This window comes from Haliaeetus leucocephalus, unplaced genomic scaffold (assembly GCF_000737465.1).
Source record: "Haliaeetus leucocephalus isolate CR32 unplaced genomic scaffold, Haliaeetus_leucocephalus-4.0 Scaffold849, whole genome shotgun sequence".
In the NCBI taxonomy this organism is placed as follows: Eukaryota; Metazoa; Chordata; class Aves; order Accipitriformes; family Accipitridae; genus Haliaeetus; species Haliaeetus leucocephalus.
In genome coordinates, this window is record NW_010973285.1 from 492,833 (window position 1) to 514,712 (window position 21,880).

A 21,880-nucleotide genomic window follows, 5' to 3' on the forward strand; every position below is an offset into this window, starting at 1 on the left:
ACTACAATTACATGAAAAGATTAATATTTTTCCAAGAATCTCATTCTGTTCCTCCTGGAAGTCAAAGGCAAACAGGCTACAACTGAATAGGATTGTACCCTTAATGCTTTATAGACGTACCAGTTTTTTCAACGTGATCTAGGTTGCTCTTTGACATACATGCAGTAGCTTTTTTCTTATATTTATCTGAGAGTAAAAAATATGCTATTCAGTTAAGTGTCATAATATTTTTTAACATCAGGCAAAGAAAAACAGTATAATACTCCAGGTTTACAAATACATTAACTAACTATTGTTAGTCCAAGGAGTCTGTTTTCTGCAATTTATGTGAAGTACATTCATGATTACTTTATTTATTTGCAGTACTAACAGTTTGTCTCCAAAGCGTAGGTACCTTTATCAAGTATTGGTGTGTGGTACTGAATCAAAAATATTTTAAGAAGTGGACACTTATCTGAGGTCACAAGTGCAATGAGTTCTGCTATTTCCTGGTAATTCTGAATATCCTAAAGTGCTATAGTATAGCTAGCATTTAAGCAATCTCTGTAGAAGGAATTGTTTAATAGACCTGAAGAGTGGTTTCAAAACTGCCCTAACTTAATGCTGTATGGCTAAGATATTTTTAATAAGTAATAATGATTTTTTTGTCTGTTTTATATGTAATATAGCTTCAATGGCTTTTAGACAACTATGAAACTGCAGAAGGAGTGAGCCTTCCAAGAAGCACCCTTTACAACCATTACTTACGACATTGTCAGGAGCACAAGTTGGATCCAGTCAATGCTGCCTCCTTTGGAAAACTCATACGGTCAATCTTCATGGGATTACGGACCAGAAGACTTGGAACTAGGTCTGTGTCAATGAAATCCTGAACTATAATAGAAAATACAAGTAATAATATTAGTAAGAAACTTGTCTGCTAGTTAAAAAATAAATAAAACCTGTATTTAAATATTACAGTGATTTTCTGTCAGTTGTGTCTCTTAATGTTAAAGTTTTATGCTTTTCCAGATGCCACTATACTTTTACTTCTCCTGTTTTTGACTGTATATGTGTTTACATTTTGATAAATACACTGCAGATTTTTATTAGTACAAATAAAATGTAGCTTGTTGTTTGGAAATTACTAAGAATTGTGTTTCTCCATAACTAGATAAGTTGTATTTATTTGCATTTTATTTTTCTTACTCAAGTGGATTACAAGTTAAAATGCTGGATAATATTTGTTTAAGAGAGTGAATTAATTTCCCAAAGGTGGTAAAATGACACCCATGTAAAACAGGTAAGTCAGGAGAGTCAGGCCTGATTTGTGGGTTATTATTTTCCAGTCAATGTAGATTGCAAAGTAAATGTAATGTAGATGCATAAAACTAGTGTTACTGTTCTTTTAATTCTTGCTTTTTCATAAAGAGGGAACTCCAAATATCATTACTATGGGATTCGTGTCAAGCCAGACTCTCCTCTTAATCGACTACAAGAGGACATGCAATATATGGCTATGAGACAACAGCCCATGCAGCAGAAACAGAGGTAAAGTGTGAAATGAAGATGACTACTTACTAATATTTCCAGTTCATAAAGCCTTACTTTCACTTACATGGAAAAGTTGAAATTCTAATGCAACTTTTGTTCAACTTCTCTGCTGTAAAAAATAAAAGTTTGCTAGATAACAGGTTGACATCACTGAAGTTAGGTATCAGTCAACGTGGAAAAATATTTACCTAGAAATTGTCATAAATTTGCAGAAGGTAGTAATAATAAAGTGAGATATGATATGGACAGACTCTGCTTAACTGTCTTAATTGAGTTATTAACCCACAAGCTGAAGAAAAGCTGTAAGAGTTTGAATTTCAAATTTTGCTGTTTGTTTTCATTACTATATCATTGGAGTTTATGAATAAGTTCAGTTTGGTGTTTATTTCCTCTCCCTGCGAAGAATTAATATGACCATAATGGTTTGCCTCTAAGTTGATTGAAGTATTTTCCTTCAGCATCTGTTCTTCCTGAGGATCCCGTGAAAGCTCAGAAGTATTTGAAAGCAGTGACACAGTGACCACAAAGGGCTATGCTGGTAGTGAAAGAATGTGTGAATATGCATATGAAAAAATACCTTGAACAGAAAATTTTAGGAAAAAAATGGAAATCAGTACATTTCTTTGAAATTAATTTTTATTTGACTGATGTCGCTAGCCTCCCATACTACCCTAAAATGAAATATCTAAGATGTGTAATTTCACAAAGCTCATAGGTAGAACAGTAGCATATCACACAAGACATCTCTAGAGTTATTACCCCCTAAAAATCAATTGAATGAACAGTTTGGTATAGTGTACTAAGCATATTTTGTGGCCTTGGACACAACTGGGATATGGAAAACACAACTTCAAACTTTACTTCAAACACAGGTATCACTTTAATCTGAAATTATTTTACTTTCACTTCCAGAAGTAGTTACAGCACTAAATACATATTCCTGGTAAAATATATGGTCTTAACTATCTTGTGCTGGGCATAATATGGAAGCATGAGATTATCTCCAGTTATGATCACATAGGAAGTTCTTGTTACAAAAATCATTGCAGGATTATATGGTATGAAAAGGTGACAGATATTTACAAAATCTCCCAGCAAGTTTATTTTAGCCACTCAATCTCATTTACTTACAGATTTCATTCACTCACACTCAAAATCACATGTATGCACGAAAACATATGCCACAATGGCCTAACTAGAATTGTTTCTGTGAAATTGTTTCTGGAGAAATTATGCCAGTTGTCTAATCATTATCACTTCTCTTGTCTTCTACTTGATTCGCAATGACAAAGTGATTTTGAACATGCATTATATAACTCTTAGGAGTAGATGCTACTTTTCTTTATTATTTGCTTAATTATTTTGTTTAACTCCACCGTATGTCTTGTGTAGTTCCCTTATTTTCCTTACCTAGGTATGTTTGGCGGCATTTTGTTAACTTTATCTTTACATCAGTTTGTTCCCTGATTATATTTGAATGAAATCACACATATGGCATCATGTAGCAGTTAGTGCATACCTTTCCTTTAACCCATGTTTTGCACATGCGTACACACATGTGCATGCACAAGCATGCTCCCATTCATAGTCAATTCATACCAATCTTAAGCTCTGCTGTGAGAATCTGTAAAGATACTGATGAAGGATGGCAACTACAAGGCACTGGATAATTATGCCTAATAGGTAGCTGTTACATGAAAAACACTGTGCTGTAGTAGAAAAGTTGGTTATGCATTATCTTAGTTGAGGCTAGCAGTAAGACAGAGGAGAGTAGGAAGAGGAGGGAAGTGGAAGTATCTCACTGACTGCAGAAAAGATCACCATGTTGTTATATCTTAATAATAACAATGGCTTTGTTATTAAATCCTTAAAAGCAGCTGTCCCAATACACCTTCCTAGGTGAAGCTTTACCTATTTGCTCAGGAACTTGCATTACTTACCGTCCTGTCTTTTAAGACAAAAACCAGGCTGATCTTTTTACACTCTTGAAATCTTGTGATGTCCAGTTAGGTCCCCTAGAAATAGAAGCATTGTTCACATAGTCCTACTGGTGTACTATTCATACAAAGTAGTTCTGAGGATCTTTGTTCATCCCTCAGTTCAGGGTACACAGATCTCAGTAAAGTATTTTACTGTCTTTCCAAAATCCCAGCATCCTAAATAAATAAAATGCAGAGATCACGGAGCTAGCCAGACTTTGACAATTGCACTGTGAAAAATGTATATGGTCTCAGGTCTGCATACCATCAAATGTACTAGCAATACTGAATAGGATATAGAAATTTTCAGAATGGAGATGTTTATCTAACAAAATACAGGAAATTTTTGTTGAAAAATGGAAACTCATGAGCCACTATAACTTACTTATTCATACTTACCTAAACCAGAAAACTGCAAAATTTTCTAATAGAAACAGTGATTTTGAAAGCCAAGTGTGATGGTGCCGGAACATTTTTGTCTCATTGGAATCTGCTGATTATAATAATCATTGTAGAAAAAGATGTAACAAATTTATTAAATTATTCCACAACCTAGCCTATTTACTTCATTATGGCCACTCTCTAGCATGCAGCAATCATGAGCTTTGGTCTATTCTTCTCTCTTTGTAGCCTTACTTTTTAATTTTAGGGTAGTCTTTGGTTGTGCAATGTCAAGCTTTATTCCACATTCTTGAAATAAAAATGTCTGTATATTTTGCTTGATTAATTTTAATGGAAACTGAGATAGACTTGTGTTTTGTAGCCCTCAGAAGCTAGGGTTTTGGGGGAAAAAAGAAATGCTAAATATAAAAATGACTTGACTTAAAACTTTCAGTGCACAATTTAAAAAGTGAACTTGTATTTTTGAAGTAAGATTTCTTCCACATTTACAGAACATGCTTAGTATCTAATTTCAACGTTTGATATATGTCTCTATGTATTTTTATCATAGTTATCCTAGTGTATTGGAGAATTCTAGCAGGATTTATTAAGAGATAACTAAAGGACTGAATATTACAATTTGCACGATTAGGGTAACATTGCTCTTTCTCCAGCTTTCTTAATTTCTTTTGTCCTTTAAATCAGCAGTAAATTGCAGTCAATAATATACTTTTTCTGTGTAGTTACACCAATTCTACCACCTCTATCAGACACATCTAATTGGATGAACACTTGTAGTCCTTTTTGGCAAAGGCTGTAGACTGCATGTATGCTACAGACCATTTTTCTTCCTTCCTTTTCTTAATTTGAGGGTCATGCACCTTTTCTATTTGTGTGACTTGAATATCGCAAAGTGCTTTTGTATGTTCATGTTCGGAGTTTGTTCTGGGCTTGAATTCAAGGGTCTGGGATTTATCAGACATAAATTTCAGGTGGAAGGTCATGCTCTTAGTTGCTTAGTCTTGGCTGTGATCAGCAGGAGCTGTGGGAGTACTCTTTCTTTGTTCCAGTAAGAAGAAGAGTAACTACAAATCACAGATGCTAACAGTCCTATCTTCCAGCTGAGACGGGTGGTTTGACGACAACCACTTATCAAGAGACTTAAATCACCTTTGAACTGAAGAAAAGCACAGTTAATGACTAGTCTTGGCTGGAAGATAATAGCTAACATCCTGCCCTTCAGCTGGACCTGTTGTAAGGCTCAGACTTGCAAAGGAAGGCCTGGATTGCCTCTGTCATCCTGCTCCTAGATGTTTTCCAGGGCAGGAAAAACCATAATATTTAAATGCTCATATTATACATCAGTTCTGGATCATACACAGACCTGACTAGCAGCGCATGGACATCAGACAAAGATTGTTAGGAAGAAATAAAGTAATATCCAACCCAAATATTATGCCAAATATATTTGCACAGTTTTAAGTCTGGCACTAAACACTTGCCACTTTAAAGTACAATTTATTATGAAATCTCTTTCCCATAAGCATTCCTTATCAGACCATTTAAGGGAAATGTATCAGAGATTAAAGTCAATTTTTATTTAGCCTGTTTTTATTTAGCTCTTCATGCATAGAAGCTCGTGGCTCAGAAGCTGAATTACCTTTATGGCTTAGTCTAGGGAAATTGATATAGGTATGCTTGTCTTTTCTTTAAGGCATTCATAACAATGTATGTTTTACATTCTATTACCAGAAGTAAAATTCCAGCTTTCCAAGTTAATTTCAAATATATCTTTCAGTTCTTGCACAAAGTTATACCTTCTTGCTTTCATTTATTGGAGCTGAACATTCAGCTAAGATTTTTTTAAATAAATACAATAACTGTATTGTTATCCACTGTACATTCTAACATTCAGCTAACACGTGTATTATTATTAATCTAATCAGAAATCATTAATCACTGCTTCCTGTTGTTCACCCTGTATATTTATTTTATGTGGAAAATATTTTTCTACTGTTCTCTTTCCTGTATTCTTATGTTTCCTGGGTATACTGTTCAGTCAAACATTACCTTTAAACTAAGCCACTGTGAGTCCAAAGCATCAAGTATTTATAGATCTTTTTAAAAGGGGCTTGGGTTTATAGACAACAGAGAAATTAAATATTTTTATAGTGGTATTCTTTTTGATGATAGAGAGCAAGGTATCATAGTCCAATAAATACTGACATCTGTAAAACTGGGTTACAAGAGAACTTATATTATCAACTAATAAACACCTTCCTAATGGAGTAGTTCAGAAAAAAAAATCACATTCATTCTCCTGAACAAGCACAGATATTTTGTGTATAGTATGGTTATGATGCTGAGGTGATTGTGGTTTAAAAAACTAGGAAGTCCTGCTTGATTAGATGTATCTCAACAATGGTTATTGGACTGAGGAGAGATGTTTTGATAGCACACACATGAAATTTGCATTCCTTAAATTTCTTTTTACTGTATTTGATTTCAGATAACCATGCTTTTATTGAAATAATACCCTCTGCATTATTTTTGAGGGTTTACGATGTATGCACAACAGTATACTTGGAAGTGTTTTTATTTTATTCAAACACTAGAAAGTAACTAGTACAAACTTTATCTACTCGCCAGAACTTTCTGAGAGCATCCAAATGCTTCTCAAGTATTTCTTTGTTACTTGCAGACTTTGTGTCTTCAGTAATTTTTTAAAGCATTTGAGTTTCTTCAATTTTCCTATAGTTAACAGCTTTAGTATGTGTTGCCTGTGGTGTTGCAAGCTGTATCAATCAACTTTTACTTTCTGCTAATTTTAAAAGCTGATTTTTCCTCTCTAGTAGCATCAATGGCAACATTTTATTTGCATACAGTAGTAAAATGGTTTAACATACTTTACACATTGTTATGTGTAAGTGCATCATTTTGTAGTTTGGTACATTAACTCACTTCTCACAGATGTCAGTGAACTCCTAATGATAGATCACAATAATAGATTTAAAATAAAAATAAAATAGAAGTGAATCCTTAGAGCTTAGTTCTGTTTCCTTCTAGAACCCCTACAGTTTGGTTTTTTGCAAGCCAGAAGGATAGAAACTTTAGCCTTTAAGAGAAAGAATATTCTAAATGCCGTAACAGCATGAGTTGGATTTTCCAGAAAAATACTAGATTCTAAGACTTAGAGTAAAATCCAAATAGTGGCAGCATGGCAACAGTACAAGCAAATAACAAAATCTGCAGAAAATTTAACTGAAAGAGCCACTGGTTTTGTCTGTCTTGTGACTTAGTCAATCCATTTTGGCTTCTCATAGTTCTGACAGTTTTCAGCTTGTTTCTTTTCCCTACCAATTTCATATGTGCATTTTTCAAACCAAGCAGGCATTTCATTATACATCCCCTTTCTGCTTTATCTTATTAATGAATATGGTTTGTTTGCTGCACATGTTCTGCAGGGAGAGAGGAAGTTTCTGTTAATGAAATTATGTCACAGTTAGGTTATGGAAGTCAGTGAAGTTGTATTCTAAATTAACTGCACAGTGAGACCAGCATATAATTCAGTGTCATTTCTGAATTACCTGATTCCATATTCTGATTTCAGTGGTTTAGGGTTTTTTTTATTTTCATAGGTTTGCACAAATTGAGAAAATGTCTGTTGTTAACTAAAAACTTTGCAAACTTTTACTGTGTTTGTACTAACCTATATAAAATTCAAATGGTGTCCTTTCTGCATCAAGTATCATTAGAAAGCTGTAATATTCATGTAAGGTCAGTTACTATTTTTTGGTCCCAGTCTCCTAGCACCTAGTAATTTAAAAGAAAAGAAAAGCGTGAAAAATGAAATAAGGTGTAGGTTAGTAGTGAGTAAAATAGGGAAATAGAGTAAAAGTCTGGATAATTTTAAAAAATATAACTTGCCAGTACCTTCTTACCAGTAAAGAAATTGTAACTATTTTTTTCCATGCATCAAAAATGGCTTGAATTTAACTAAAGAATTCTGGAGAGCTGTTTGATGTCTAAACTGTCAAAGTTCCGCTTCTAAATAAAAGACAGCAGATCTAAAATTGTTAACCACTGTCTGCTTATGTTTCATCTGAAGCTCCTGAAAAACAATTTTTTTCTTTTTTTCATTCTTCGGTTTCATTTTGGAAGTGATTTTCTAATGCTGTTGAAACTGGTTAACTCCTGTGATGAGTTACCTGTCACAGTGCAAGAATTAAGAATTTTGCCAGCACATTTTATGTAAAGCACAGTGGAGTAAGTAGGTGGATAATCCTGATTCCTAGCACCAAAGGATTAAGTTGGCTTTTATACTTTAATTAAAAGGTTTTTTGCATAACTGAAAAACTCTGAGAGGAGTGTTATTTTTATGTATCCAAAACATTTTGAATCCTATTTCAGGAGCTGAGGGGTCAGTAAAATAATACATTTTGCAGAAAGTAATGGAATGATCTTAAAGTATAGGTTTAGATTTACAAATATTTCCAGAAGTTGATCTTCTGCCTGTATTTGTAATTATAATGTATAATGAGAGAGAAGTTAAGAATTCTTCCCAGATGAACTGCCTGGATTGGAGGTAGATTTATCAAGTAATAACAAGCTCATCCAGAAGAGTTCAGTGCTATCATGATGCCAGAGATTAAAATTTTATTCCTTATTAAAGTTGATTAGAGTTTCACTATTGTCTTCAGCAGTCATAGGATTTTACACTGGACCATTACAGAAAGTGAAACTTGATATAAATGTCCAAGAGATAGGACAGGTATAGGCATCTTCTTTTTTCCCAAGCACTGAAATTCCTAAAGTTATAAAACTCTTTGTTAATCAGCCCAGGAGTCTTTCTGTTGAAAAGTGTACTTTCTGTCTGTCTTATGTTATTGTATATTTAGATTCATGTCACTAACACCTAAAATATTGAACCCATGTTTTTTATGGGAACTTCCTTTTAAAGTAAAATCTCAGTAATTACATGAGACAATGCTGGTTTATGTTTACTGGAAACAAAATGAAATGTTCCCAACTGATTAAACTGCTTCTCAAAGTAATGCATCGAGAGTGGAATTTTTTGTCACGTTTCTGAAGTCAGCATGGAGGTTTACAGTCTGCACAATTCCAATTTGAGTGATCGTTAAAACACACTTTATTTAGCTTTGGGGTTTGTCTTACTTTCCTTTCCAGTGGCTACAATTCTTTTTCAAAAGTGCAAAGCGTCCAAGATGTTACCATTAAGATCTGGGACAGAGTAAATTCTCAGTTGTGTTGGAAATGACAGGAATGATCTTCAGCCTGTCAGGCTGATTGTCAAGACATTTGACCATCCAAACCAGCATTCCCATTTGTATCATTGTGATTTTTGTCCTTTATAAAAGACTCTGAGAATTGACTAATGAAGAGTTTAGGTTTCCAAGTAGCTTTCTCAGGCCTTCTATGCTTATGAGAGAATTGAAAAGTCTTTCACTATCCTCAGACAGTAGTGTTGTTTCTTCTTAAGTTAATGAAACACCATTTTTGAATTACATAATTATTGGGAGGTCAAGCTATTTGGAAAGGGAAAGATTTGATTCCTTTTGGTGAAATTAGCTCTATTTATGGTATGCTGTTCCTAAGCTAAATTCCACAAGAAATTGATAGTGGTGCTGTAATATCACCTTTATGAATTCTGTAATGCATTGTTAATGCTCTAACTTCCTTAGTATTTGTTTCTTCTGTTATTTACAAAATAAATAAAAATATGTAAATTCTTTTGTTACTTTTCCTCAAAATTTTATTTTGAGATGGAGAAATCAGAGCGAACATAGATTATATGATCTTACTTATGAAGAAGTGAACAGAAAGGATAATTTTGTACTTGGTATTTTTGTAGGTATAAGCCTATGCAGAAAGTGGATGGAGTTGCAGATGGCTTCACAGGAAGTGGTCAACAGACAGGCACATCTGTTGAACAAACTGTAATTGCCCAAAGTCAACATCATCAACAGTTTTTAGGTATGAAAGCAGCTTTTATACTGCTGTATAAATAAGTAAGATGAACTTCATTATCACTGTGAATATCAAGTCACACAAGTACAGTAGTTGCTTCTAAAGTTATCATGCCCTCTTTAAAATTCTTAGAATAGAACAAAAAGGCACTTTAATTACATATTCTGTGTTGTGAGCTTTATGTAATATTTATTATGCATCATGTAAGTATAAAAGGAAAAAATACGCAAATTCTGTATTTGTGTGATGTATTTAATATTATGTAAATATCAATGCAGTTGCTGTGCAAAGTTATATTAGACATGCATATTGCAATTCCTGCAATGAATGTTGTTCCCTGCATGTGCATAACAGTGCATTTTATTCCATAAAAGGGGGTTGGGGGTGGCATTGCATTACTACTACAGGTTAGCCATCCAGTGGGCTGTTTTGAAAGTGTACTGTAGTATTATAAGTGGAAAGAGCAAAACAGTTTCAACTAGAACCCCAAATTTCATATATAAAATGTCCAAGTTGTAGATCATTGATCCAGCTAAGCATGTATTCTCACTAATGGAAACAAATGGCAATTCAGTTATTTGTTTATGTAGAAAGACTCTTTGGCTGTGTTATTGTAGAAGGTGTAGGCTTTTTTGGTTGAGATTTTCAAGCACCAAATCCTTTGGCCTAATTCAGCTGTTACTGAAATAATTTGGAACATGAGGGTAGCATTAAAATGTTTTGAATCTTCCTTTCCGGGTGCCTTTCAGTCCAGCATATTTCTCTTATATCAGCTTGTCTCTTGGAAACATTTGTGACCAATAGTAAAAGCACACATTGGCTCTATTTGAAAGTCTAGTAACTTTCAAAGAAAAATGTATATTGAATTTACTAAGCCCCATTATACCTGGCTACCTAGAAACTCTTCAGTTGAACAAGAAAAAAACTATTCAAGGATTAATCTTTCATACACTGACACAGATATTTTCTTCATCCTGTAATATTCTGAAAACGTGTGTGTTAGCTTTTCCACATAGGTGTATTATGTACATGACATCTTTTTAATGTCTTCAAGAATAATTTTATATTTCTTTTTGATTAAAAAATGCTGGCTGAATTTGTTTACAATTTCAACATACAACAAATATGAAAGATTTTTGCCTTTGAACATAATGACCTTTTGGAATTTATTTCTTTGTATCATCCTTAAATTTTTTCCTTAATCATACCATAACTGGCACTGTTCACAACAGCCCTCTTTAATTATGTTGTTATGCAAACAGATGCATCTCGAGTACTTCCAGAGTTTGGAGAAGTTGAAATATCTTCTCTACCTGATGGTACTACCTTTGAGGACATTAAATCACTGCAGAGTCTTTATCGAGAGCACTGTGAGGTATTTTCTATAAACCATTTATTTTTTAAAGTTCATGACTTCTAATGAAGGTCAGTACAAGACAGTAATGCCAAATATATAGCAGCCATATTAGTAGTATGTAACTTTCCCCCAGGGTATTTTGCTTGTTTCATTGGAAAGGACATTAGTAAAAAGTTTTTTCTGGAGGGTCCCCTTTACAGGGGAAAAAAGTAATACATAATAGACACTGAGAATGAAATGTAGTTATGTGTAAGTTTTCAGAATGTTAGAGAAACTAGACTTCAGATTGTACAAGCAGATCTTTGGTTTAGTCAATAGGAAATGTAAATCAGATTAAATTATAATTTCTTTTTTTTTACATTAAAAGCAGTAACTTTTTTCTCATTTTAAAGAAACATTGAGGTGTTTAAGCCACATTTGGTATTGAACAATATGTCTCTTAAAATTATTTTTTAAGGTGCTTTCAAACCTGTACTGAATTATGAAAATGAATAAAGTAGCAGGTTTCCTTTGTGTTTGCAGTAGCATTAAATATTTTCTTTGGGTGAATTCCTCTAATATGTTTACATAGGCCATGCTCATTTCTGGAGGCTTCCATCCATGTGCTTTTGTCCTTACTCAAGTCCTCAAGTCTCTGTGCACACCAGTTTATAGTGCTGGATGATTTATGAATATCAAAGGTATTAAAACAGAAATTTATAACTTGAGAAATGTACGGTTTGCCTTTGCTCCACTACCTGATGAAGGAAAAAAAGCTATAGATCTAGCTGGAGTTGAGAGTGGGGGGAAGCTGGTTAGAAGACAATCTGTACTTATGTTTTATTTTCTCAGGCAATACTGGATGTGGTAGTGAATCTTCAATTCAGCCTGATAGAAAAATTGTGGCAAACTTTCTGGCGCTATTCTCCCTCTGCTCCACCTGATGGCACTACTATTACTGAACCAAGGTCAGTAAATGTTTCTCTTCTTTTACTGCTTTATAAAATAATACGTTTTAACACCCATTGCAGGTTTTTACCTGCTGTAAATGCATTATCATTTATTCGTTTGCTACATTTTTTCACACCAGCAATCTGAGTGAAATAGAAAGTCGACTTCCAAAAGCAAAGCTGATTACTCTGTGCAAGAATGAGTCTATTCTGAAATGGATGTGTAACTGTGACCATGTGATGTACCAGGCTTTGGTGGAGATTCTCATTCCTGATGTCCTTAGACCTATTCCTAGTAAGTTGAACACCTGAAACATTTTGTGAGGATTTTTGTGCATGCATGTGTATGGTGGTGGTGGTGGTCTTGTGCCTCACAGGGCAGCTTTAGGAATAAGCTTGGAAGTTAGGAAACTATTGTGTATCATTTATCCTTAATTTTATTGTGTAGGAAGTTGTGCTGAGAGTTGATGTATGCTTTGTATTTTAAAAGTAACTGAGGATTTTAGTGCAGCTGAAAGATCTAGTTTTCAAGATATAGTTTAATATTAAAGGTACTTTTTTCTCTGTGTGATACATTTTCAGGTAAAAATGTGTTCCTTTCACCCTGTTTGTAGACTACCTGATAGACTTAGACATAAGTCCTGTGGCCCTGAGCCAATGTGCACTAATGTCAGTCAGTTCTTCCACTAAATTCAGTAGGTTTTAGTTTAAACATTACATATTAATCTTTGATTAGTCTGAAAAAAATGTGTATGATCTTTGTGATTCCATTTTTGGACAGTTAGTCTTTTGTTCCTTGTTGGTGGCTGCTGAAATCAATTTTAATGACTGTTAAGGCAATGAAAAATTAGCTCAGAAATTTTTGGTCTAATTTATTATTCCAGTCTACTGTTTTTTCGGTCATACATCCTGCATGTATGTCAGTAACCGTCCGGCCATTCAACCATTACCAGGAGTACAGCTTTCTTTTCAAAGTTAATTTTACTAGAATCCATCGTTGCTCCAGAAGTGTATTTTTATGGCTATTTTTGGTAGAAAGTGAATTTATGTGAAGAAAGTTGAACTCCTTTATAAAGCATGTATTGTATTACATATGCTATGCTAAATATTATAAAGAAATCATGTTAGCAACCCATTATACGCCTTGTAACTCCTACATATTATATACTTTCCATGAAAAAACAGTAGTCACTTTAAAAAATTGGATAAATATTTTTTAAAAAATTAGGGCCTTAAGTAGCTTTGCAGCTAACAAAGCTGTTTAGTCATGCTGTGAACACCTATTCTGCTATAGTAACTCTAGCAGTAATAAGTACTCCATAAGAATATTTGCACGTACTGCCTTGCAAAAAAGTTCTATTGACTTTTTGCTCGTCAGTGAAATAAAATTAGGCTTTAGTAAATTATGTATGATACAAAAAAACATTTGGAACTGGAAAGATATAAAATCTGAAGGTCAGCCATTTACAAAGGTAGTTTTACTTTTTTTTTAAGGAAAGAGTAAGTTCTTGGTAGAGAATGACATAATTTATCTTTTCATCTATGTAGCATTTCCTTCATCTATGAAGGAAAAATGTTTTCTCAAACACGTGCAATTACTGACAACCATTACTTGTGTAAATTATTTTGCATTAGTTTATATTTGATGTTTTACTTTTCTATATAATGACGATGCAAGTAGGTAGGATATTGATTTTAGAGTAATATAGTCTATCACAAATGAACAGGCAATGATAAAAAAACCCACAAATTTAATTACAACATTTAATAGGTTGAATTAAAATTTTCTCTTCTAAAAGCACATTATTTTCTGAATAAAAAGGTGGTGCAGACATGGGTTTTCATCAACCCTGCTCTTGGCCTTGCTTTTCACTTGCTTCTCCTGCACAGCCTGGCAGTCTCTAAAGAAGTTTTTATATGATAGCTCCTTAGCTTGTGGTGTCTTCCTGCCTTGTTTCATAAGATGCATTGGGCATTGCCAGTACAGGGTTTCAAGAAAATGGGACACAATCATTTAATATCAATACCTACAGGCATCAGGTCCTTTTCATGCTATTTCTTTCTTTCTAGAATTACCAGTTGTATTTGAATAATTGATACTTACTGTGTTTGACATTCCTGTTTTGGGATAATTATCAGACTTCTTGATGTAAACACATCATCTGATCCAGGACAAATTTATACCAAGAGATTTCTGCCTCTATTTTGTGAACAGTCTAGTGGTTTTCTGCTCAGAAGTCCACCCACTGAGCTACCTTTGGAAGACAGCTAATGTATTTTCTTATTTTTATTTTTAGGACCAGCTAGCTAAATGGCTTTTTCTAGTCAGCTGTCCTGTTATGATGGGCCATACATGTTCCCTCTTCACTGTTAAATATTTAAAATATTATTAGTTTTTTAATTCCTGCTTTTGAATTAAATTATCTCTAGCCATTACAGAGACCCAAGAGGAAGGCCTAAGGTTGTGCTTAATGGTTGGCTATGACAACAGTGAAACTGAGTGAATTAGACAAATTCATCATCCTCTGTGGGAAAACAGCAGTTAATAGGAAAGTTTAGACTCTGTAGAGGAAAGGTGACTGTAAATGCTTCATCAAAGGCATGTTTATGATTTTTTTCCTGAGTAAATGGAAAGGGATTGACAGCAGCTGCTCAAAGTAGGAAAAAAATATTAATTTGGAAAGTGCTTGAAGTAAGCATATGATTTTTTAAGGTTTATCTTTTTTCATGTCTAGATTTTCAGTGTTTTTCTTTTAGAAAAGTCGCGGTCCTACTCAGCTATGTGATAGATATTACTGGAGGAGGAAAAAAAAAAGACCATTGTGGAAAAAATTGTTTTATTTTTAACCTTTGTGTTAAATTTGTAAACTGAAATGTTTAGTGCCCACAGAATGAATGAGGAATTGCTGTGAATAAAACAGCAAAACTCCTTTTCCTAAGAAAAGTGAAGTGCTGTCCATCTGAGTCAGGAATAAAGACCATAATTATCTAATGTCTTTGGCGATAGACCAGAGCTATTACGTTTTAAAATGGACTTTTGGCACCTTCACAAGTGACAGAATGGACTGTAACAAACTTGCCTGTGAGTTAGTTTCTATCATAGGTGGAGAATTTATGCTAAAAACATTACCACACTGTATTACACAATTCCAGGCAGACAAAAATTCAAAGTACTGGAAAGACTGTAAAGCCTTGTTTTTATGAGATTTGCATGTCGGAGGGTTTTCAGCTGAGAACTCAAGCTTTTTAGGTGCTTATCCAAATCAAACTTTCTATTAGTAACTGCCATTGCAGCATCATTTGGTGTGTGTCTAGTAACATTTAACTATCTCAGGCCATTTACTTTGCACCATACTCATCATGTGATTCTCTGAAAGGGTTTTCTTGTTTTTCTGTGGTAGCCAGATGAACTTAAAAGAAGGCTTTGAGGATGTAGGTACTTAAGGTTTTGGTAATGGCTAGATGCGTACTTAAAAGGATGGAGTATGAGAAAAATTCTGTATTTTATATGATATCTCCAAAACTCATTAGAAATTCATGGTTGTTCTATACAATACTGATGCCTGATAATCTAATTTAGATATTTCATTTCTTCAAAACTTAGAATTCCTGTCATTTGCTCCTCTTCCTTCCTAGTTAAAGGCCTTTCTTGAAGTCTGAGCTGCTTTTCCATATTTATTTTTCAGGGAGATCAGCATTACAGTGATGCAAATAATTTTGTAATATATAGTTGGGTGAAAAAGAATAATAAGCGAATTATAAGTGAAAAAGCAGTAATATTTTCCCTAAATGTCTAAGTATCATTCATATAGTATTTGCATTATTCCTTCCACTTTGCATTTTCTTATTCTATAGGTAAGAAAATGGGAGTGAATACACACTTAATTATTAAACACACAGAAATTATTTACAAAGCAGGACAAGTCAGCTAGGTGATTGACAGGATTGAAGAAAAAAGCTTGTTCTTCATGTGGAAACCTGAAGGGGGAAAAAAAACTGTTACCATAGAGTGTTCAGCTAATATAGATACTTTGTAAGATCAAATCGTGTTCAGCTAAGCATCCAAATGAGTGGTCAGTTATATAAATTTCTGATATGTATTCTACCACTTGTCACTGCAAATTTGAAGACCTGTGAAAAAGATGTTGTGAAGAATACGTTTTTTCTTTTAGTAAATTTACTTTGCTAGTAGAAAGCTTTATTAAAAAAGGAATCATCAATAATTCAAACGGTAAAAGAGCATTTCTCAAAGACAAGTTCTATCAGCATTAATTTCTTACTCTACCAGAGTATCGAGCCTTATAAACAGAATCCAGTCAATCTTTACTTAGACTGTTTCTTCTCACATGTAGCTAAAATAGTTTGAAAATAAATATTATTTCCTCTTTCTAGTTTTTTCCTCTTCACTTTTGTAGTTGCATTCATTCTCTACTAGTCTTTAGAAATCTGTGTTTTTTTCTTTTTGTCTTCTCCTTTTTGCAGCCATCTGAGTGGATGCTATTATGTCAATGAGCAAGTGGTAGGTATGGGAAAGTGAGGCTTCTACTGTTCAGGAGATAGGATTTTCTTTTTTCCGGGATCAGTTCTTTGGAAAAATACTTCCTGTACTCCTCCTTTGAAAAATTAAAACTTGTATTTTGAGTAGTGCAGATTGCTGTAAGGGCTTCTTCAATTTCTCTCTAAATCTCTGTCAGCCACTCAGCAGTTCTGTGGGTGCTATAGTAAAGAAACAGAAATGCACACAGATTCCACAGCCATTTGAATAATCTCACTTTCAGTTAGTGAAGAACACTCCTACATCTTACTTATTAGTGATATCTGTAAGAACTGCATGTGGGATTTTGTTCTTTAAAACTGAAGCAAGCAGCACCATGACATGGCTTAAGGTTACTTTGGGCTTATTTGAGGAAATGGCTGTATTCCAATAACTGGAATTTTTTCCAGAGTTCTGCTCTTAAAGGAGGTGCTTAGATGAAGTGGAAAGCTGAAAGTTTGTGATGGAAATTTCCATCACAAAAACTGATGCAATTACTAATGTTCTTCTATAGGAGTGCCCAAAACAATACTACTGGTCACAAACTTCTTGAAAGATTGTTAGGTGAGGAGGTCAGAACTGTTTATTAAAATAGAACTAAAGTCATTATTGCATAATCTATATCTGAATGAGGCATTTTGAACTAGACTGGATTTGTCCTTTAGTAAGTAAAAGCAGCGGACCTGAACATTGAGTACGTAACTACTGAGAATGCAAAACATTTCAAGACAGGTACATTGCTTTCTTTTCATTCTGTTTTTATTCTTTGATGTACAGGTGCCTTGACCCAAGCCATTCGCAATTTTGCAAAAAGCCTTGAAGGTTGGCTTTCAAATGCCATGAACAATATTCCACAGAGGATGATACAAACCAAGGTAGACAAAACTGTTGCAGTATTATTCTTGCAATGGCAAACCAAGTGGGCAGTAGCATCTAAAAGCAGTAGCATTTTAACTTTATTGCTAAATTTCATGTTTAGCATCAAGCATCAAATAATGGGAGAGTAAATAAGCTTTGTAAAAAAATTATAAGGAAGACATTATTTGATCTGCTACACGGACATAATTCACCTATGAGGACTCGTTAATATAGAATATTAAAATGAAGGTAAAGACTCAATCTGTAGAATTAATCTACAGATAAAGAGTACAATATGTAAAAATAAATTAATTTTTTTCATAGGTTGCCGCTGTAAGTGCCTTTGCCCAGACTCTGCGAAGATACACATCTCTTAATCACCTGGCTCAAGCAGCTCGTGCTGTGCTTCAAAATACTTCTCAAATCAACCAGATGCTCAATGATCTTAACCGTGTTGATTTTGCCAACGTTCAGGTAAAATGTAGCTTTAAATAACAGGCCTTTTAAAAAAAAAACAACAGTGTTATTTCCTCTATGATTTTGAACTTTATTGTTAGCTGTCATTATTCTATCAAGAAAGTGAAGTAAGAACATTTTGCTGATTCATATATGCAGTGATTCAGTCCAAATGTGACAGCTTACACTTTAGGAAAGTAAGAGCTCAGAACCATTATCTGCTTCCATTTACTGTCTTGAAGAGCACATATTTTTCCAACTTCTATGTAAATGTACAGCAAATACATTCTTGGAATGGGTACCATGAATCACATCTTAGTAATAGCATAAATTATATTAGATCTCAGATAGTAGCGTAGTTTCTGAATGTCTCTAAAAGCTATTAAATGCACAACATTGGTTTTAGTAGAGACTGTTTCATTATTTCAAAGACAATACCATTAGTATACTTTGTATCTAAGTGCCTATGCTTAAATTTACAAGATTTCTTGAGTAATTGATTAGATTAGAAGAGATTAGAACTAGTTTCCAGTTAGTTATGAAATGTAATTTTATATTTTCACTAAGCTTAATTTCTCCATGTTTCTGCTCCTCCAAGGAAAAGTATGTTTTTCCTTTTGCCCAGAAAAGTGAAATGTTCCAGATTACTGGTAGTTCTGTGTTTGCCCTTTTTCCTTGTGAACGAGTGTTTTAACGCACTTGTTAATAATCTTAACAAAAGTTAGTCAAGAGTACTTGACCAAAGGTACAGTATATTAAGTATTTTAATATGTTAACATAGATACAGAGCCTGTGAATGAGGTGTTAACTTGGCATATGATAGCTAGAGTTTAAGGACATGGCTTGCAGTTAGTGAGTCTTCATTTTTGTCTCTTAGTTTCTGAATTGACCAGCTAGCCTTATTTAAACTTGGTTAACAGTCACTAAATTGCTTATTGTATGCAGAGTGTGTTTCTCCATTTGTGTGCAGTTTATGTTGTACTTTAAGTAATGTGTAATCTATTACTGCCTATAGTCAGCAAACAAAACAATTCTTTCAAGCAAAGCTTTCTTTTATAAGATGATATAACAGAAATTGTCTTTAAGCTTAACTTCTTCAGAACAAAAGGAACCTTGCACTTGATTTCTTGCTCCTTCTTTTATTACGTTAGCCCCCATTTAATTGTTCTTCCTGCTTGCCCTGCCTGTTGTTCCAGAAAAAAACTGACAAGTCCAAAATATTTCAGTAGAAAAGTGATGAATGAGGAAAGTAGAAGCCTTTTTTGAAAATGAATGTGGAAAACTACAACATACTTTTGTCATTTCTATTGTTTGTTCTCATTTCTTTATTGTGTCTGCTCTTATATGTTATGCTTTTCCCACCCATTTGCTTTCAACAAAATTATGATAGACATAAAAATAAAAACTGCTTCTTAGTTTGTCTAGTAAGTGTGGTTTGTCCTTTTCATCCCTTGAATTGCTTAATCTTTGAGACAGAATTACATTCTGTGCTTTGGCTTATATATTGTTAATTCAAGAGTTGCCTTGTGTTGTAACAGGAGCAGGCTTCCTGGGTGTGCCAGTGTGATGACAACATGGTTCAGAGACTAGAAACAGATTTCAAGATGACTCTTCAACAGCAGAGCACTCTGGAGCAGTGGGCTGCCTGGCTTGATAATGTAATGATGCAAGCGTTGAAACCATATGAAGGAAGACCCAGCTTTCCTAAAGCAGCACGGCAATTTCTGTTAAAATGGTCTTTCTACAGGTAGTTTTTAATAGACTTCTAAAACATTCTAACTATTCTCTTATTTACTGAGTTCACTGTAGTGAAGTTGAAAGATGTAAATATCAAACAGTTGCTTGCTAAGTCGTGAAAAACATGGGGTTTTTTTCAGAAGATTATTGTTGTTAACCTTGAACTTGGGGCTACTTGCAAATCATCAGGGACTTAAATGATCCTTGTTTATTGTTTTGAAGGCCATGTGCAAATGAATGCAGGTGGAATTTTGTCCTGAGTTAGAAACATAATATGAAGTTCTTGGATTGAATAACTACTGAATTGTTAAGCCGCTATTTTTAATATTATTTATTCAAACACTGTGGTATCTATGTTTACTAGATAAGGAAGACAAAAGCTGGTTTTAATGTGTGAAAAGAACATTAAGACAAGCATTCCATGTTAGCTGCTTATTGAAACAGTTATCAGAGTAAACCTCATTCCTTGAAAATGACTGTAGCAACTACTTGCTGAAGATATCAGAATTTGTCAATATAATATGTACACACAAGCCTATCTTTTTGTAATTTTAAGTTTCAAAGTTTTAAAATCATAGCAATTAAAACCTTTGTATTGGGAAGGTGGACACAAGAGACGCTATTGTTCAAGTTTTCAACAAAGTTTTTTTCAAGTTAGGTTTTACACATGCTCAAGTATTGGTAGTTATGCATATATCAAAACAAAGAAGAACTGAAAACAAAACAATCTGGCTATTTCTTATGTAATGTGGTGTCCAACAATACCTTCCAAGAAGAAGAAGAGAAGCAAATTATCGCCTTTCCTGGAGATCTCCTTCCGAAGACACCATAGATCAGACGTTTGTGGATAATGTTGCTTTTGAGAATATTGGTTTTGAGGTGAAAGGTCTACATGGATAAGTGTTAAAATTACTATGACATATAATACATAAATATATATTTTTCTATTTTTGAATAGCTCAATGGTGATTCGAGATTTAACCTTGCGCAGTGCTGCTAGCTTTGGCTCTTTTCATCTGATCCGCTTGCTTTACGATGAATACATGTTTTACTTAGTAGAACATCGTGTTGCTCAGGCAACAGGAGAGACGCCTATTGCAGTTATGGGAGAGGTAAGATAATATGTAAGAGACTAGATTGATAGATTTAGTGATGAATTTGGGTATATGTCTTTCAGTATTTTTTAAACGTGGAGCTGTAGGATGTTCTGCAATATAACAGTGGATTGGGTTACAAATACACACAACAGTTTCAAACTTGTTTCATTGGTTTATTGTCAGAGTACTAAAATCACATTGCATTCTAACAACCAATTATTTCCAAATGACCTTGCTTCTTTACAAATCTGCATACAGATTCATGTGCACAGTTTGAAAAATGTTGATCAACTTACAACCTTTTCCAGTTTTTGAGAACTGAATATTTTATGTGAAAATTAAAAAAGAACAGAGTAATACGAAAGTGTTGCTTACATGGATCTGTTTACATGTATTTGCACTCGTTTTGAATTCCCACACAAATGTTAACACAAGTGAGCTGAGTACCCCCGTTGACTTGAGAAGCATGGCTTATGTGCAGAATCTTGGCTTGTATGGTACTGTTCACATACATGTAATAAAACCAGCACAGACATACACAGAGGTTTGCAACGCAGTTGATTTTCATACATGTGTTTCAAAAACTGTTGGTTTAAAAAATAGAACAAGAGTCTCAATTCATAACCAGTTTTTTATACTCATCTATGGCATTTGCAAGGCAAAGTTTATCTCATCCCTCTTTTTTCCCAGTAGTTCATCTAACCTTTTATTTTGAGTGGAGGGTGAGGAAGGCATGACTTGTCATCAAAGAATTGCACTTCAAAAGTGCTGGAAAATGGATATATTTGAAAATAGGCTAGATAGTTAATAGGACAGATTTGTTACATTTTTACACTTGGGAGTCACTATATCATAGTCTATGTTACCAATAAATTGCAGGTCATTTTGTGAGTTGATTTGGCATCAGGTATCATTCTACTCTCAAGATATATTGATAGGCTCATTAAATACTATAAATAGATGCTGTACTTACAAGAGAAATTGGAAATATCTCAGCTTTATTTATCAAATGATTTTATATCATGTGGCAT

General features: G+C 33.9%; 1 protein-coding gene across 2 annotated transcripts in view; it reads left to right on the top strand.

Annotated features, from left to right (window-relative positions):
• RFX3 (regulatory factor X, 3 (influences HLA class II expression)) overlaps positions 1-21,880 on the top strand; it is a 123,037-nt gene that overhangs the window by 98,723 nt on the left and 2,434 nt on the right. Inside the window, exons 6-15 of one of the 2 annotated variants that reach the window (XM_010582767.1) lie at positions 669-850; positions 1,411-1,530; positions 9,766-9,887; positions 11,144-11,256; positions 12,070-12,185; positions 12,308-12,462; positions 17,479-17,576; positions 17,884-18,033; positions 19,554-19,762; positions 20,711-20,864. In XM_010582767.1, the coding sequence (XP_010581069.1) occupies positions 669-850; positions 1,411-1,530; positions 9,766-9,887; positions 11,144-11,256; positions 12,070-12,185; positions 12,308-12,462; positions 17,479-17,576; positions 17,884-18,033; positions 19,554-19,762; positions 20,711-20,864 (1,419 nt within the window). The remainder of the gene's footprint in view (positions 1-668; positions 851-1,410; positions 1,531-9,765; positions 9,888-11,143; positions 11,257-12,069; positions 12,186-12,307; positions 12,463-17,478; positions 17,577-17,883; positions 18,034-19,553; positions 19,763-20,710; positions 20,865-21,880) is intronic. The other variant, XM_010582768.1, reaches the window with a different exon arrangement.